The sequence below is a fragment of the Odocoileus virginianus genome, chromosome 28 (genome assembly GCF_023699985.2).
Source record: "Odocoileus virginianus isolate 20LAN1187 ecotype Illinois chromosome 28, Ovbor_1.2, whole genome shotgun sequence".
In the NCBI taxonomy this organism is placed as follows: domain Eukaryota; kingdom Metazoa; phylum Chordata; class Mammalia; order Artiodactyla; family Cervidae; genus Odocoileus; species Odocoileus virginianus.
Window position 1 is genome coordinate 24,361,033 of NC_069701.1, and position 18,726 is coordinate 24,379,758.

An 18,726-nucleotide genomic window follows, 5' to 3' on the forward strand; every position below is an offset into this window, starting at 1 on the left:
GGGCAGCGCGTAGAGGCTGTGGAGGGGCTTACGGCTCCCGGCCCGCGGGTCTTAGACCCAGGGGCTGGGCCCCGAGCCCCCAGCCCCGGTCCCCACCTGGTCGCGCCATGCTGCGCTACCTGCTCAAAACGCTGCTGCAGATGAACTTGTTCGCGGACTCCTTGGGCGGGGACATCTCCAACTCCAGCGACCTGCTCTTCGGCTTCAACTCCTCAGTGGCGGCGCTCAACCACAGCCTGCTGCCCCCCGGAGATCCTTCTCTCAACGGTAAGACCCTGCCCCACGGAGACTTCAGATCCAGGGATGGGGGTAAGATGCGAAGGAGGCGCGGACGGGGAAGTCCAAAGCGCTCCTGCCTTAAGGTCCGGGACCAAGCGGCGCTCTCCAGCGCTTCCCAGCGCCTCCCGGGTGGTGGGAACCAATGGGTAGTTTGGGTCTTAACACATCTTAGTGATGATATCGTCGGGAGGTCGAGGGTTTGGGAGGAGATGGCTACGGAGTCCACCACTTCTCACCTCCCCAACCGACGCCCACGGCCACACCAGGTGAGAAGAACAGGAGTATGGGAGGCCCGGACCCACTGCGCCGAGGGTAGAGGAGGGGGCGCGGTCACCCGAGGGCCTGGGCCAAGCCAGGCCACTCGGTGACCCACCCAGGCCGCAGGTTTCCCTTCGGGAGCCTAAGTTTTCCAAGAACTCACTTAGGACGAGGGTGGTGACGCCAAAATATTTAATGTGTTTGCTACAGAAGACGACAGCGGCGGCGACCGCTTCAGGGAAACTTACAAGTTTGCCCCTCAGAGGTAGAACTCGCTGCAGGCCCACCCCGGTAGAGCTGCGGCAGGCGGGCAGCGCCGGCGGGGAGGTCATTACCTCTAATTACGGTGATTAATAAATGACTGAGACAGCGCGCTATCCTGGAGCGCGGCGGGGCGGCGGAGAGAGGGGACCGCCGGGGGCTTGGAGAGAGCCCGATGGCGCCCCTGCCGGCCACATCGGAAACTCGCGCTTTCCTGAACACCTTTGCGGTTGATTCCTCTTTGGAGGTCTCAGCCTCCATCCCTCTGCCTCTACCCACCCCAATCTATCAGCACCGTGCTGGGGACTGCAAGGTGGCTAGAAAGAAGACCGGGCCAAGAGTGTGTTTGTGAGCGGGGTGTTCCAGGTGCTGGGGGAGGAGCCCCAGAGCCCCATTAGCATGGCCATTAGCTATTCATTAGCTGCTGCGAAGCATCTCCTGAGACCGGGAATGACAGGGAAGAAATTCCAGAGAAAGGGCGCCCGCAGCTGTGTCTACAGGAATTAAGGGGAAAGAGCCGACAAGAAGGGCGTGGTATGTATGGAGGGAGCCCGGAGGAAGAAATTGGGGAATGATCTGGGATTCCCCAGTCTCTTGACCCTCCTAGGTTCCTAGGGGGATTAAGCACAGCACCCTCCCCACAGACACTTTGGAAACCTCTCTGCTCCCTCAGCGCTCTTATAGAGTGTTGTCGCCACACATTGCCTCCTTTAAACTTGAAAATGCAAGGAGGTGCGTTGATGGTCACATTTTGCGACTGAGGAAACAAACTCAGAAAGGATGAATAATATCCCAGTAGTCACAAAAGCAGTGTAAAGTTTGACAATAACCAATTCCCATTACACCCGAGGTTATGTGAAGGGCGGAAAGGGAATATTGGAGCCTGGTAAAGTCTGATTCGGGTGGAAACTGTAGAGATCAAGATAAGGTAAGGTGGGCAAGGGAGAAAGAGCCCTTAACTATGATAGATTAGCCATATTCATGGTGCCTTCTCCCAAGTTCTTTACATACACCATGGTCTTATGACAACCCATCACAACTCCCACATACAGGTAAAGAAACTTCGACCCAGAGAAGTTCATAATTTGCCCTAGTTCTTACAGCTAGGAAGTGTTGGCATCTGAGATTGCAGCCCTGGTCAGCTCCATAACATTTCTTGAGCATTAACCACCACAGGGTTGCCCATCAAGGGTCTGGTCTGCCTGAATGGGGACTGGAATGGGATAGAGGAGAAGAGACGAGTGAGAAACAGAGATTTCCATCTAGAATGAAGGAAATCAAGAAAAAATTTCTTCCTTCCCTAAGTGGGAGGGAAACTGATCTTCTTGTCCCAAACCAGTTAAATACATTCTCCCCAGGATAGCACCAGGCTGGGGGCAAACCGTGCAGCTTTGTCTCAAGAACTTCTGAGAGCCGGCGCTGAAAATGAAACTCAGTACCAATCAGTGACTGGAAGCTAGAGGTCCCCGTGGGTTTTGAAACAGGGCCAGGGTGGGGATGGGCGGGAAGGCAGAGAATCGAACTGTGGAGTGGTCCTTGGTTAGTTAAGGACACCAGGTTAGGCGAGGCGGCAGCGACGCCTACTGGCAACTGCGGGTTACAAATCCATTTTTGACGAAGCTGGGGGTGGCGTATCTGAGCTCAACCAGCTCCTGGATCCTGGGTCCCAAACTGAAGATGAAAAGCGAGCCGAAGTCTGTAGACCAAGTGAGGGGCAGGAGCAGACATGCGGGTGAACGAATCTGAATGACCAAGAAAAATTAGAGGATTCTTAGTCTCTCTTGGCTACATCAACCTGTAGAATAATCTGTTTGAAAACTATGCCTTCTCAGAAAAGGAGCCTTACTCACTTTTCCGTCCTCATTTGCGTTCAATTCTTGTGACTTAAAAAGACCAGGAAACGTGGTTATCAGGGGGTGTCTGTGAGAAGGGCATTGTGCCCAGTTACAGAATCCAGGTTGAGGGCCGCTTCCAGTCCCAGGCCACAGCCCATCATTCGCTTCTTCCCTTTCCTAAGGAGATCCCCAGACAGGGCCTCAGTCTCTCCATTTCAGTGGACAACCAAGTGTCAGCTCTTCACAGGTCAGGGATGATCCACGAACCAGCTTGGCTGGGGGACTGAAAACCAGTCGACTAGAGTCGTGGTCTACTTGCCAAGCTGTGATCCAGTCACTTTGCACTTGAACTTAGCAGGAGAGGAGGCCGGGGTCTTCAGCCTTCCTAGGAGCTTGCGTCCTCTCCTGATCCCTGTTCGCAGGCATCTCCTTTCCTGCCTAAGAACATGCGGGGCAGATGCCTAGAAGGAGAAACTCCACTTTATCCAGAGAGGGTGGGCGGGTGGGATATTTTTCTCTCTGGAGGCTCGGGCTCTCCGCTGATCTCCGGGTCTGAGTGCTCTGCGCCATCCACCCCACCTCAGGGTCAAGGATCGGGCCGGAGGACGCGATGCCGCGCATCGTGGAGCAGCCGCCAGACTTGCTAGTCTCCCGAGGCGAGCCGGCCACGCTGCCCTGCCGCGCGGAGGGCCGGCCCCGGCCCAACATCGAGTGGTACAAGAATGGGGCGCGCGTGGCCACGGCGCGCGAAGATCCGCGCGCCCACCGCCTGTTGCTACCCAGCGGCGCCCTCTTCTTCCCGCGCATCGTGCACGGGCGCCGCGCGCGGCCAGACGAGGGTGTCTACACTTGCGTGGCGCGCAACTACCTGGGGGCAGCGGCTAGTAGAAACGCCTCTCTAGAAGTGGCAGGTAGGAGTCTGCTGGTAGCTGCCAGAGCTTCGGGGAGGTGGGAGGGCAGCGGGTAATCCCATCCGAAGCCAGTCCCAACCTCACCCAATCAGCAGCCTCCCTTAACCCTTCTCCTTGGCCAGAGGAGGAAGCGGGCCTGGTCTTGTCGCAGCCGGAGAAGAGTTCCGGCCTGCGGTGGTGATCCAGCTCTTCCCCCAAACACTTTCCTGGGTCCTCACCCAGTTATGTCACCCCACACCCTATTTATTCCTCTGGTCATTCATTCTGGCTTTCTCTCTTTCTTCCTCTCTCCAGTCCTCCGAGATGATTTCCGGCAGTCTCCTGGGAACGCGGTGGTGGCAGTGGGGGAGCCAGCCGTAATGGAATGCGTGCCCCCCCGCGGCCACCCAGAGCCTTCGGTGTCCTGGAAGAAGGATGGTGTTAGACTCAAGGAGGAGGAGGGGAGGATCACGGTGAGGGGTGAGACCAGGGCTGGGGATCTCACTGGGAGCCAGGTCCTGACCAGGAACATCCTGAAGGTCAGGCCTCTAGGCTAGAGGTCTGGAACAAGTGTCAAAGGAGGAAGGTCTGAATCTAAAGGTCTTGGAAGGGTTGGGGGTGGGGGGAATGTCCTGGAAGCAGTAAGAGATTTTAAATTGGGGCATTAGCTGACGAGAGGCTGAGAGTCAGCTACTGAGTGGGGGATAAATCAGCATGGGTAGGATGGAATTGGTGTAAGAAGGTGGGGGTATGATGCCCCATGGACTGGTGGGAGGTGGTCTGGGCTACGGGAGCAAAGATACACCTGAGCCCTACCTTGGGCAAATCACTTAAGGATTCCTTAAGAGGGCTTCCCTGGTGGCTCAGATGGTAAAGAATTTGCCTGCAGTGCAGGAGACCCGGGTTCAATCCCTAAGTCAGGAGGATCCCCTGGAGATCCTCCAGTGGGTTGCATGGCAACCACTCCAGTATTCTTGCCTGGAGAATCCTATGGACAGAGGAGCCTGGCAGGCTCCATGGGGTCACAAAGAGCGACTACTACAAGTGGGTCAACTTCACTGGTCTTTTTCATTGGCTTGCTGCGAGGATCAAATAAACAAGTGTGCTTTCATGGCTATAAAGGACCAAATTCTCCCTGATTACTCTGCAGATCCGTGGAGGGAAGCTGATGATGTCACATACTTTCAAGAGCGATGCAGGGATGTATGTGTGCGTGGCCTCCAACATGGCAGGAGAACGGGAGAGTGGGGCAGCCAAACTTGTGGTCCTGGGTAGGCTTGTGCAGGTTGGGAGTCACGAGAGTGGGCAGCCCGGGGAGTGAGTAGCTGTGCAGACCCATGGACTCTTCATTCCCCCTACCCCTCTACAGAGCGTCCCTCCTTCCTGCGTAGACCAGTCAATCAGGTGGTCCTGGCTGGTGCCCCCGTGGACTTCCCGTGTGAGGTGCAAGGGGATCCCCCTCCTCGTCTGCGCTGGCGCAAGGAGGATGGGGAACTGCCCACAGGCAGGTGAGAAGCCCCCTCCTACTGCCTTTAAGGAGACCCAATCAGCTCAAGAACATACCCAGCCCTAGAAAACTGGAAAAAGAAAAAGAAGGTAGATGCCTCTCACTGGACCATGTGGTCTGTTCCCAGAGCCTGTGGCCCTGCCCCAACCAGTCCCCCCTCCATTCATGGGTCCATGAGTACCAGCTTCTGTCCCTGCAGAGGTCTACCTTGTCCTTATGTACCCCGATTCTGGTGTCCATCCTGGGGGATGTGAGAAGGGGTCTGTAGTTGTGGCCAACCCAGCCTGGGGGTGGGGAGGGGAGCAGGTACGAGATCCAGAGCGACCACAGCCTTCGGATCCGGCGTGTGAGCGCTGAAGACGAGGGGACATACACTTGTGTGGCGGAGAACAGCGTGGGCCGCGCCGAAGCATCCGGCTCCCTCATTGTTCACGGTGAGCGCCCCCACCACCCTGGCTGGCCTTGGCAGGGACAGGGGCAGATGGAGGATGGGTGGAGGTGGAGAATGCGGAGAAAGGACAGAGCAGGAGATATGTGTGGGTCCCCAGAGACTCCAGTATTTTTGCCTGGAGAATCCCCATGGACTGAGGAGCCAGGCGGGCTGCAGCCCCTGGGGTCGCCAAGAGTTGGACATGACTAAGCACACACACCCTGAAACTTCTAGGAGGAGAGGAAGGAGGAGAAAGCTAAACAGGCTTGAGCAGGAGACAGACATCTGGTCCTGCCTAAGCTGAGCTCAGGCCTCCCTCTCCTGTTCCCTCCGCCTCCCTTCTTAGTGCCCCTGACTCCCTGTTCCTTTATCTCCCTCCCTTCCCAGTCCCACCCCAGCTGGTGACCCAACCCCAGGACCAGATGGTGGCTCCTGGAGACAGCGTGGCTTTCCGGTGCGAGACCAAAGGAAACCCGCCGCCTGCCATCTTCTGGCAGAAGGAGGGAAGTCAAGTAGGTGGCCAGCTCCCAGGGCCTGTCCGCAGCTCCTCTGGGTCTCAGCCTCCCTCCTCTCACATTCTGCTAACTTCTCTCTGGGCTTCGGTCTTACCCTTCCTCCCAGAAACCCGTGCAGGTTATTTGGGAGGATTAAATAAGAAAATGAATGTAAAAGGCCTGGAACAAAGGAGAATATAGTTAGGTGGCAGGGAACAGTCCTATATGGGAATTCCTTGGAGAATCTTTCTGTTTTGGACAAGGCTAGCCAGAGGATGTGGGCTTTCTGGGTGGCACTTGTGGTAAAGAACCCGCGCCAGTGCAGGAGATATAAGAGACTGGGGTTCGATCCCTGGGTCGGGAAGATTCCCCTGGAGAAGGGGATGGCTACCCATTCCAGTATTCTTGCCTGGAGAATCCCCATGGACAGAGGAGCCTGGCGGGCTACAGTCCATGGGGTCGCAAAGAGTCAGACACGACTGAGCGACTCAGCACACACGCATATGCTGAGGATGTAGCTGATCCAATTAGGTCCTTCCTCCTCCCCACGCCTGGGCCTGGACTTTAATATCCTGCTCTGGAAAGGAGGTTCCATACCAAAGCTGCCCAGGGTAGAACGTGACAGGCTCACCTACTTACCAAAGACTTCCAGCAGGGGGAGCTCACAGTCACCTCGCTTTAACCTTCACAGACATATCTCAAGAATTCTGAGATGAGCCTGTCTCTACCCTGAGTGGCTTTGGTATGGAACTCAGCATAAAACAAAATCGACCCGGGGTCTCCCTCATTGCAGGCTGATTCTTTACCAGCTGAGCTACCAGGGAAGCCCATAAAACAAAATTTAAGTCTGATTAAACCCACCCCACTAGGAAACCAGGTCACCACCACCTCACTGCATATCCACAGCCCCAATTTTTCAATCTCTTTTCTAGCACTGCAAACTGCTACAATTTTAATTATATTCTTAGGTGAATGAAAATGCTGATAATAGGGACCTCCCATGTGGTCCAGTGGCTAAGACTCCGTGCTCCTAATGCCGGGGGTGGGGGGGGTCTGGGTTTGATGCCTGGTCAGGGAACTAGATCCCATGTGCCTCCACTGAGTTCGCATGCCCCAACTAAAGATCCCACATACTGCAACAAAGACCCGGTGCAACTAAGACCCAGTGCAGCCACATACATAAATATTTTTAAAATGCTGATGATAATAGAGGGTGGGAATAGGTATCAGTCAGAGGCTCAGCGTGGTGTCATTTTTCCTGAAACCCAAACCTGCTTCCCTACCTTCTGTGCATCTAAGGTAAAATGTTAGAACTTGAAAGAAGCAGAACATACTTAATATTTCTCACTCAATCTATTGAAGGAGTTTCAGGTAATTACTTGATTTAATCCTTAAAACTATCCTCTAAGAGTCAAATTTGGGGAAATTGGGTCTCAGGAAGGTTAACTAGCTTGCTCAGATTTCCCCAACTAGTAGAGCTGGGGTGTGTACCCCTAAACCATCTAATAAAACTCCGATACTGTTGTGAATAGGCTTAACTAGTTTGCCTTAGGTCACAAAACTGGCTAGGGACAGTGTTATGAACTAGAACCTTAGGAATCCTCTGGATCCTGGGGTTGCTGAGAATGCGGAACTCTCCCTGGCAGCTGCCACCGGGCTCTGTTTCTTGCTCTGTCCCCAGGCTCTTCTCTTCCCCAGTCAGCCGCTTCAGCCCACGGGGCGCTTCTCAGTCTCTCCCAGAGGCCAGCTCAGCATCACTGAAGTGCAGAGCAGGGATGCAGGCTACTACGTTTGCCAGGCTGTCAGTGTGGCCGGCAGCGTCCTGGCCAAGGCTCTGTTGGAGGTAAAAGGAGGTACGTGCCCATGGAGATAGGGCTGGAAGGAGATAATAGCTGAAAGAAGTCTGTTTTCCTTGAATTCTATGTAATATGTCTGCACGGGGAGAGGCATGTTCCTGGCACATGTCCGTGAAGTTTTGGAATCAGGTAGAGAAGCCACTAATGGATGGCTGATCCCAGGCAGAGACAACACATGATTATGGAAGCCCCTCTGATATCCAGGGGAAGGGAAGTGAAGGGGTAGACATGAGGACAAGGGGCTGGTTGCCTGAACCCAGGACCCTCCCCTGAGACGCCCAAGTTCTTCCTCTCTCAGCTTCCCTGGAAGGACTGCCTCCCATCATCCTCCAGGGACCAGCCAACCAGACACTGGCACTGGGCTCCTCCGTGTGGCTGCCATGCAGAGTGAGTGGGAATCCCCAGCCTAGTGTCCAGTGGAAGAAGGATGGGCAGTGGCTGCAAGGGGATGACGTCCAACTCAGTGTAATGGCCAATGGTACCCTGTACATCGCCAGCGTGCAGGTTAGTCTCACTTCTGGAACCCAAGTAACAGAACGGCCGTGTGGTCCGTGTGCCCCACTCTAGTGCCTGCTGCGACTTGCACTCCATCTCTGCCCCTCTGCTCTCAGACCACCTAGAGCAGGGGTCCCCGATCCCCAGGCTATGGACCGGTACTGGTCCGGGCCTCTTAGGAACCAGGCCACACAGCAGGAGGTGAGCAGCAGGTGAGCAAGTGAAGCTTCACCTGTATTTACAGCCAATCCTTATTGCTTACATAACCGCCTGAGCTCTGACTCCTATCAGATCAGCAGTGGCTGGCATTAGATTCTCACAGGAGTGTGAACCCTACTGTGAACTGCACATGGGAGGGATCTAGGTGGCGTGCTCCTTATGAGAATCATCCCCAAACTACCCTCCTATTCATGGAAAAATTGTCTTCCATTTTGGCACTGGTCTGTGGTGGGACAGCATCCTCCCCATCCTCCTATACACCCGCCCCCACCCTTCGCCCTGCCCTGCTCACTCCCAGGGTGCCAGTTCCTCCACCCTCTCCTGCAGGAGGGGCACATGGGATTCTATAGCTGTGTGGCCAAGAGCTCCACGGGGGAGGCTGCCTGGAGTGGCTGGCTTAGGAGGCGGGGTGAGTTTTTCCTTTGTTATCTCGTTTTTTGCCAGCACTCTTCTCCAAATTGGCCTCAAAGGTGGTCAATACCTCCCCACCAAACCCCAGAACTGGTTTTATCTTCCAAAGGCCATGGCTGTGGCTGTGGGGGTGGGGAAGAGGACAGAAGTGGTATACGTGGGAGCAGCTGTGAGCAGGGTCAGTTCACTCTGTCCCCCGCTCCTGCGTCACCACTCACAAGGCTCCTCTGGGAAGGAGGATGATTACATCGGGGCCATCTTTTCCCCATCCTTCTACTCAAAGATTATCTCCTCACTGCAGAAGACTGGGGAGCAACACCAGACCCCCCTACAGAACCCAGTACGCCTCCGGGACCTCCCTCGCAGCCTGTGGTCACTGAAATCACCAAGAACAGCATTACTCTGACCTGGAAGCCCAACCCACAAGCTGGGGCCACAGTCACCTCGTATGTGATAGAGGCCTTCAGGTACGGAGGAAGTTTCCCATGCAAACTTGGAAAACTACCCGGAGGCACCCCTGCGTCCTCAAAGTCTTGGCTGTGGTGGGAAGAGGTTTACCAGTTCTGTCTCCCCAGCTGAGGAGCAGTTAGGGGGGGTGAGAGAGAGGGATGAGAGGGAATAGACAGCTTGGGCTGGCATGGCCCTGTCACCTCATTCTTGTAGCCAAGCCGCTGGTAACACGTGGCGGACCGTGGCGGATGGCGTGCAGCTGGAGACACACACGGTCAGCGGTCTGCAGCCCAGTACCATCTACCTCTTCCTGGTGCGGGCTGTGGGAGCCTGGGGCCTCAGTGAGCCCAGCCCCGTCTCTGAGCCTGTCCGCACCCAGGGTGAGTAAGGCCCGGATCTCTGGATCACAGGTATGGCATGCAATGCCTCAGAGCACCCTCTGCCCACAAGTCATGGCACCTACCTGGTTCCAGCTTCTGTCCTGGTGGCTGGGCCTGGAATAGGAGGTCATGCTTCCCTTTCACTGAGGGAACAAGAGAAGAGGAGAGAGATTGATTCAGTCATCTTGGTAACTCCTCCCTTCTGATCCTTTACTTATAGCTAACAGGACTAGAAGGAAACTTGGAGGGACATCTTCATGTAAGAGATGAGGAACAAGGCCTTTAAAGATGCATATAGGGAATCCCCAGGCGGCCCAGTGGTTAGGACTCCATGCTGCCTTCCACTGCAGGGAGCACAGGTTCAACCCATGTTCAGGGAACCAATATTCTGCATGCCATGCATTGAGGCAAAGAAAAAAAGAAAAACCACATAAATCTGCAAAGAACCGACTCATTGGAAAAGACCCTGATGCTGGGAAAGATTGAAGGCAAAAGGAGAAGAGGGTGGCAGAGGATGAGATGGTTAGATAGCATCACCAACAGTGGACAGGAATCTGAGCACTAACTCTGGGAGATAGTGAAGGACAAGGAAGCCTGGCCTGCTGCAGTCTGTGGGGTCTCAAAGAGTTGGACACAAGTTAGCAACTGATAACACAACAAGTATATGCAGAAAGCTGGATACCCTGGCCCACCTCTGGAAACTTCCCCTGACCAGCCCTCTCCTGACCCTGGGATGGGCTCCAAAGTATTAAGTAGTGGTTTGTGGGGCAGGGCAGGGGTGGGACATACACATGCCCTTGGTCCTGACTCCCCATCCCAGAGGCCCGTGCTGAGTGGGCTGTTTGGTCAACAGACAGCAGCCCATCCAGGCCAGTGGAGGACCCATGGAGAGGCCAGCAGGGACTGGCAGAAGTGGCTGTGCGTCTGGAGGAGCCCGTGGTCCTTGGGCCCCGGACTCTGCAGGTGTCCTGGACCGTGAGTGTGGCCCAGGGATGAGCGTAAGGGCAGGCATGATGATGGGGGACATAGGAGAACGTGTATGGGAGTGTGCGAGCTGCATGGCTGGGGAAGACAGGTGAGCGGAGGAGGGGCTGGGACAGGAGGACTTGTTGGCTCCAGCCCCTCCTCTGGCATCCTCTGTCCTGTCTCCCATAGGTAGACGGCCCAGTCCAGCTGGTGCAAGGTTTCCGGGTGTCTTGGAGGGTAGCAGGTCCTGATGGGGGAAGCTGGTCGGTGCTGGACCTACCATCCCCAAGCCAGCAAAGTACTGTGCTAAGGGGACTCCCCCCAGGGACCCAAGTTCAGATCAAGGTGCAAGCTCAAGGCCAGGAGGAGCTGGGGGTTGAAAGCCCCTTGGTGACCAGGAGCATTCCTGAGGAGGGTAAGGGAGTGGGGCACAGCGCTGATGGGTGGACAGGAGGGCAGAGAGAGAGGGGGGAGGAGGAAGGTTTGCCTGGGGAGGGCAAGGGGTGGGGGTTGGGGGGAGGAGACACGCCTTTCAGTTCCCTAAGAGGTTAGAACTGGGAGGATGAGCAAGGTTGGGGCTGGAGGGGCAGCTTGCAATGACTGTCTGTGTCCTTCTCACCATGCTCCACCCTGGCCCAGCCCCCAGTGGTCCCCCCCAGGGAGTGGCCGTGGCCTTGGGGGGTGAAGGCAACAGCAGTATCACTGTGTCCTGGGAACCTCCGCTCTCCTCGCAGCAAAATGGGGTCATCGAGGAATACCAGGTGCAGGGGTTGAGAAGGGCCTGGGTGGGCCGGCTGGCGGGGAGGGAGAGGGAGGACCTCGGGGTTAGGATCAGGGAGGAGGGATCCTAGGGCTGGCTTTGGGACTGGAGACAGGTCCGGGTAGAGGAGAGAGGTTTCAGAGTGCTCTCTCCGAGTGAATTACGCCTGGCTGAGGCGTCATTCCCACCATTCAGAGATCCACTCTGACTCTCTAAGCCCGGGTCTCGGCCTCCCCAGATCTGGTGCCTGGGCAACGAGAGCCGCTTTCATCTCAACCGGTCCGCGGCGGGCTGGGCGCGCTCGGCGGTGCTGCGGGGACTGCTGCCCGGTCTCCTCTACCGGACCCAGGTCGCTGCGGCCACCAGCGCGGGCGTGGGCGTGGCCAGCGCCCCGGTGTCGGTGCAGCTGCGTGAGTCCGGAGCCGGTGGGAGGGAGGAGCTGGGGTTTCGGGAGTGGGGTGGGGGGTGTCCTGAGGTAGGGGTGCCTCTACTTCCCTCACCTCTCTGACCCCCGCAGCGTCCCCGCCGGAGCTGGAGCCTGGGCTCGAGGCGGGCCCGGGGCTGGGGGAGCGGCTGGCGAGGGTGCTGCGGGAGCCCGCCTTCCTCGCGGGCAGCGGCGCCGCCTGCGGGGCGCTGCTCCTCGGGCTTTGCGCCGCCCTCTACCGGCGCCGAAGGCAGCGCAAGGAGCTCAGCCACTACACGGGTGAGAGCCCGGCCCGGGGGTACCCGGGCGGCTGGGAGACTCAGAGGGGTGGGCGGAGCCTTGAGATCTCGCTCCCCCAGGGAGGGAGGCGCGGAGGATGGAAAGAGAGAAAGAGAGTTCAGTTCAGCTCAGTCGCTCAGCTGTGTCCGACTCTTCGCGACCCCATGGACTGCAGCACGCCAGGCTTCCCTGGCCATCACCAACTCCCCGAGCTTGCTCAAACTCATGTCCATCGAGTCGGTGAAAACATCCAACCATCTTATCCTCTATCCTCCCCTTCTCTTCCTGCCTTCAATCTTTCCCCGCATCAGGGTCTTTTCAAATGAGTCAGTTCTTCTTATCAGGTGGTCAAAGTACTGGAGTTTCAGCTTCACCATCAATCCTTCCAGTGAACATTCAGGACTGATTTCCTTTAGGATGGACTCGTTTGATCTCCTTGCAGTCCAAGAAGCTCTTAAGAGTCTTCTCCAACACCACAGTTCAAAAGCATCAATTCTTAGGTGCTCAGCTTTCTTTGTAGTCCAACTCTCACATCCATACATGACTACCGGAAAAACCATAGCTTTGACTAGAAGGACCTCTGTTGGTAAAGTCAAGTCTCTGCTTTTTAATATGCTGTCTAGGTTGGTCATAGGTTTTCTTTCAAGGGGCAAGTGTCTTTTAATTTCATGGCTGCAATCACCATCTGCAGTGATTTTGGAGTCCAAAAAAATAAAGTCTGTCAGTGTTTCCACTGTTTCCCCATCTATTTGCCATGAAGTGATGGGACCGGATGCCATGATCTTAGTTTTCTGAATGTTGAGCTTTAAGCCAACTTTTTCACTCTCATCTTTCACTTTCATCAAGAGGCTCTTTAGTTCTTCGCTTTCTGCTATAAGGGTGGTATCATCTGCGTATCTCAGGTTATTGATTTTTCTCCCGGCAATCTTGATTCCAGCTTGTACTTCAGGAGGGACTCAGCTGCTGGCGGGGGCGGGGGTGTGGGAGAGGTGACGGGAGGGGTTTCACTGGAGCTCAGCCCCTTGGACAGAGGAGGGTGCCCACGATGGAATCGCCAGCGGTCGGGACTGCGGGGAGGGGGGAAAGGGCGGAGTCCAGAGGGGGCGGGGTCCAGGGGGGAAGGAGTCCAGAGCGGGCGGAGTCTGCAGAGAGAGGTGAGATTTTGTCATTTAGACTCCTGGTGTATGTGGAAGAACAAGCTCTGCAGTCAGCCCCAGTAGACAAGTGGGCTTCCCAGGTGACGCTAGTGGTAAAGAACCTGCCTGCCAATGCAGGAAACGCAAGAGACGCGAGTTCGATCCTTGGGTTGGGAAGATGCCTTGGAGGAGGACATGGCCACCCACTCCAGTATTCTTGCCTGGAGAACCCCATGGACAGAAGAGCCTGGCAGGCTACAGTCCATGGGGTCATAAAGAGTCAGACACGACTGAGTGACTATCACTTTCAGTAGAGAAGGGGCAATTCTGGTGGACGGAGGGAAACTCACTTCCTGGAGCCTGGGGGCTGGAAGAGGGAGTGTGGCCAGGATCCCACGTGGTAAATTGTCAAGCGGGTCTGGATGGAAGGGAGGGGGGGCCCACTGAAAGGAGGAGACTTGAGTTCTCCTTCTTCCTGGGATAGGGCCTGTCTGGAAAGATCTGAGGTCTCTTAGATCAAAAAGTTCTGTCTTGGCTACATGCAGGAATCACTTGGGGAGCTTTAGAAAAATACTGATGCCTGAGTCAAAGCCCTAGGAATCCCGATGAACTTGGTCCAGGGTACCGTCCGAGTGGCGTAATTAAGACCAGAGCCAGGGAGTGAACAGGAATATGGATATTTCTGACTTTTCTTCCCATTTCCCCTCTTCTTTCTCCCACGGGTTCCTTTTCGGAAGCCTCTTTTGCCTACACACCTGCAGGTAAGACATCTAGCTCTGCCTCCGGGGTGAGGAGTGGGGTTCAGATCCCAGGTAGGGGCGCTTCCCACAGTGTCCCCCTCATCTTCCCCAGTGTCGTTCCCACACTCAGAGGGCCTGTCGGCAGCCAGTTCCAGGTAATTCTCTCAGCTCAGCTCCCAAGGACGATCCCCTCCCCCAAGAGACCAGTCCCTCTGTCCCCATACCTGTCTGCCTCCTGGTGCTGAGCTTCTGCCTCCTCCCACCCCCACACCCCCATTTCGGTCCTCAGCTCCCGTTACCCCTGCCCCCCTTACTTGGCTGGCCTCTGTGGACTCTCTGACCCCAGTGTTCACCTGCTGTCCCTCAGGCCACCAATGGGCCTTGGCCCTGCTCCCTACCCGTGGCTGGCAGACTCGTGGCCTCACTCATCTCGGAGCCCCTCAGCCCAGGACCCCAGGGGAAGCTGCTGCCCGAGCAACCCTGACCCGGATGACAGATACTACAATGGTGAGGAGGGCTGCTTCCCTCTGGGGAGGGGGCAGCAGCAGGAGGCCCCACACCCCCTCTCCTCTCCACTGCTGGGGTAAACTGAAGGGGGCCAGGGCGTCCCCGTCTTGCTGAGGCTGCTCCGTCCTTGGGAGGCTCTTGGGAGTTGGGGGAGACTCTCTCGTGCCTAACCTTTACGCTGGCTTGGGGTTGGGGAAGATCACCAGCTTCCCTGGTGGCTCAGATGGTAAAGAATCTACCTGCAATTCAGGAGACCTGGGTTCGATCCCTGGGTCAGGAAGATCCCCTGGAGAAGGGAATAGCTCTCCACTCCAGTATTCTTGCCTGGAGACTTTCATGGACAGAGAAGCCTGGTGGCCTACAGTCCATGGAGTCCCAAATATTTGGACACAGCTGAGCAACTAATACACACACAAACTTTACCCCCAGCTTGAGGTGGGGGAAGAAGTGGGATCTCCTTTCGCCCTCCATTCTCCTGTCATCCTGTGTTTTCCTGTCTCTGCCCTGTCTGCTCCCCTGGGCCTCCCGCTCTCTCCCGCTCAGAAGCAGGGATCTCCCTTTACCTGGCTCAGACGGCCCGGGGCACAGCCGCCTCTGCTGACGGTCCTGTCTACAGCAGCATCGACCCCGCCGGAGAGGAGCTGCAGACCTTCCACGGGGGGTTCCCCCCACATCCCTCAGGGGATCCAGGCACCTGGAGCCCGTATGCTCCCCCAGAATGGAGCCAGGGGGACAGTGGTATGACTCCAGTTCCCAGCAGCCCCCTTTTGAGCCGTGAGCAGCAGCTCCCCAAGAGCGTCCCCCACCCTTCCCCTCTGGGACCCAGCGCAGCACTTCCTTCTGATGTGTCTCACCTCTGCCTCTTCCCTGCCTGTATCTTTTGCACCCCCATCTTGTTCTCAGGAGCCAGGGGAGGCAAAGTGAAGCTTCTGGGAAAGCCTGTACAGATGCCCTCTCTCAACTGGCCAGAAGCCCTGCCTCCCCCGCCCCCCTCCTGTGAACTGAGCTGCCTAGAGGGGCCTGAGGAGGAGCTACAGGGCAGGTAAGGATGCTCGCTGCCTGCAGATGCCTGTACACAGGGCCCAGCCCAGGGCCTTCTGCCAGGGCAAGGAGGGAGAGAATGCTGGGAGAAGAAGGGAAGGGGCAACGGAAGGTCAAAGGGAGGGGATGAAGCTACTCAGTCATCCTTACCCTCCTGCCTCTTTGCCCCCAGCTCAGACCCAGAGGAGTGGTGCCCACCGATGCCTGAGAGGAGCCATGCGGCAGAGCCCAGCTCCGGTGGGGGGTGCTTGGTCCCTGCGTCCCGAGGAGAAACCCCCTCTCCCACACCTTCCTATGGGCAGCAGTCCACAGCCACTCTCACCCCTTCACCTCCTGACCCTCCCCAGCCCCCCACTGACCTTCCCCATCTCCACCAGATGCCCAGGTAGGGAGGTATATAGTACCTTGCATGTTATAGCCCTCTGTACGTATTTATTCAGTGTGTGGATGGATGGATGAACACATGGATGGATGGATGAATCTGGGGTCCTGAGGTCTCATGACCATATCTGGGTGGAAGTGTGACGTGGGGAGAAATGTGGAGACAGACAAAGTCTCTCACTCCCTTTAGACTTTCTCCATCAGAGTGACCCTGCAAGCTTCCTGCGGCATTTCAGAGATGGCTTTCCTCATACTGCACTAGGGTGGGAGCCTTGTCGGGGGCATGCTGTGTCTTACTCATCTGAGTATTAGGCTGACTGATTAGCCCAGTGCCTGCTACAGAGTAGGCACTTAAGTGTTTGCTGAGCAAACAAATGCAGTCTCATGTCATTGCAGGAGGGTGCCCCTCGGGCCAAGCTCCCCTCTCAGTGTCTCCCAGCCCACTCTGAGTAGCCACGAAGGGAGGCCCGCCGGCCTGGGTGCTGTTCCCTCCGGCCCCCATCACAGCCCCAGCCCCATCCCTGCTACAGCTGGCAGTGCCCCCGGTGAGTCTGCAGACCCCTCAGCTTGCCCCACACCTCCCCATCTTCTCGAAAGCTTGTTTCCCCTTCACCCTCAAGCCCCTTTCCTGACCCCCTCTCTTATCCTCCCGTCCCATCTCCCAATGCCGCAGGGAGAGCCCGGCCAGTGCCTGGAGAGCTGACTCCTCCATTGCACGGGCCCCGCGCCCGAATCCGGAAGAAACCCAAGGCTCTTCCCTACAGACGGGAGCACAGCCCTGGAGGTGAGGGGGCCGTGAGCCTGGGAGACGGTGACAGGAGTGGGGACAGGCTGGAGGAGGGAGCCAGTGAACCCAAACCTCAGGCTGTTCCTTCACAGCCTCCCGGGGCCAGGTAGCGGGAGGGGGAGAAAGACTGGGGTCAGGAGAAGCAGGGGACCCTGCTGACAGTGGATCTCTCCCCAGACCTGCCTCCGCCACCCCTGCCGCCACCAGAGGAAGAGGCAAGCTGGGCCTTGGGGCTGAGGGCAGCAGGCAGCATGTCCTCCTTGGAAAGGGAGCGGGAGCACAGTGGGGAGAGGAGACTGGTGCAGGCCGCACCCCTGGGGGGCCAGCGGCGCCCCCACCCAGATGGTAAGGAGGGCCACGGCTACAAAGAGGGTGGGCTTTAGGATGGCAGCCTAGTGTTTGGAGGATGCCAAGGGTGAGCTCATTTTCCAGCCAGCTCACCCTTGACCTCCAGCTGGGTTCAAGCATCATCAAAGGCACTTGTCTCTCTAGCTTTCTCTGGGCAGAAATTCCTCCAGTTCCCAAATCATATCCTTCCCCAGGACTGGAGCCCAGGTGCAGAGTGGGGGCTGGGCGCTCTGTCTCTCCTTTCCCAAGGCCCTCTCTTCATGGGGGGCTCCCTGCAGGCTTCTGAGCACGTGTTACGTCAGGGCCACGGGCTGGGCCGGCTGCTGCTGCTTCTCAATTCCCAGGATGGTCCGCCCTCCACTCTTCTTCCAGAGCTGGGGTGGCGGTCAGGGCGGCACGAGGCAGGGGGAGGCAGCCCTGTTCGGGCCCCTGCCTGAGTCCAGCTGCCCTTCTGTCTCCTGCTGCAGAAGAAGCCTGGCTCCCCTACAGTCGACCGAGCTTCCTGTCCCGGGGCCAGGGCACAAGCACCTGTTCCACAGCGGGCAGCAACTCCTCCAGAGGCTCCGGCAGCTCTCGGGGATCCCGGGGCCCTGGCCGGAGCCGGAGCCGGAGTCAGAGCCAAAGGCCCGGACAAAAGCGTGGAGAGGTGGGGGCCGGGGCTGGCCAAAAAATGAGAGTGGAGGGCTAGGGAGGTTGGGCCAAGGGACAATTACAAATAGGAAGGTATCAAGGGCTTGGGGTGGGGTGGGGGAGTGTCAAAGGAAGGGATCCTGTGAGTAAGGAGGAAAGGAGGAGCCCGGAGCAGAGGTGACAAAGGATGGACACAGATGACCTAACAGAGGGTCCTGGGCTCCACAGGGGAGCAGGATCAGGAGAGGAACTGACCAGAGTAGAGGCACATCCCCACTGGGGCCTGTTGGCCCTGGGCCACAGCCTTGCAAGCCAGCCTCTCTCTCTTTCTCTAGGAACCAAGATGACCTTTGACGATAAGCCAGAAGTTCCACGGGGAAGGGCTTGTCCCTGGGCCAGGAATCTGCACGTGAGCCCCTCCCCCTGGTGAATGAGGGCTGAGCAGAGAGGAGCGAGGAGGGGGTCTCCTCCTTCTTGCCATGATGCCTGGGACTCCCTGAGGAATTGGCTTAGAAGCCAGAGAGCCAGATCTTTCCTTGCCATCTGAGACCCTTCATAAAAAAACACAATAAAAAGAACGGATCAGAGCCCTGAGCCCTGTTTGTCGGGTTTTGTGCAGGACGTAGGGAGGAGGGGGGCTGCAAGTGGGTGTGTATCCTCTGAACTTCTTCAGTCGAAAGCACTAGGTGAGGGCAGGGCTGAGATGCCACCTGTCCTACCTCCAGAAGGAGCTGAACCACTGTCTCCCCAATTATCACCAGAGGGACCTTCCACAAACCCAACCTCGAGAAACTTGTCCAACCGTCCCAGAGCCCCTCTCTCGGTGCCTTCCTCCACAATTCGGAAATACACCCTTTACAACAACAGCCAAGAAGGAAAAAGAGGCTTTTTCAGACACCCATCCCCACCCTTTCACAGAGGTGCAGAAGGCCACCTCTTAGCCTGATTAGCGTGCTAAGTTG

General features: G+C 57.0%; 1 protein-coding gene across 1 annotated transcript; it reads left to right on the plus strand.

Moving 5' to 3' along the window:
- ROBO3 (roundabout guidance receptor 3) lies at window positions 1–18,346 on the plus strand. Its single transcript, XM_070457336.1, has 28 exons — window positions 1–267; window positions 3,218–3,544; window positions 3,839–3,996; window positions 4,674–4,794; window positions 4,893–5,031; window positions 5,337–5,464; window positions 5,848–5,972; window positions 7,636–7,807; window positions 8,109–8,314; window positions 8,852–8,933; window positions 9,237–9,402; window positions 9,599–9,765; window positions 10,619–10,740; window positions 10,921–11,146; window positions 11,371–11,492; window positions 11,730–11,901; window positions 12,009–12,194; window positions 14,068–14,091; window positions 14,183–14,225; window positions 14,438–14,577; window positions 15,121–15,315; window positions 15,481–15,619; window positions 15,791–16,003; window positions 16,396–16,544; window positions 16,673–16,783; window positions 16,964–17,131; window positions 17,602–17,780; window positions 18,100–18,346. Exons 1-28 carry the CDS (start codon window positions 108–110, stop codon window positions 18,109–18,111), a joined length of 4,152 nt encoding a protein of 1,383 aa, XP_070313437.1. The 5' UTR covers window positions 1–107; the 3' UTR covers window positions 18,112–18,346.
- The last annotated feature ends 380 nt before the right edge of the window (window positions 18,347–18,726 follow it).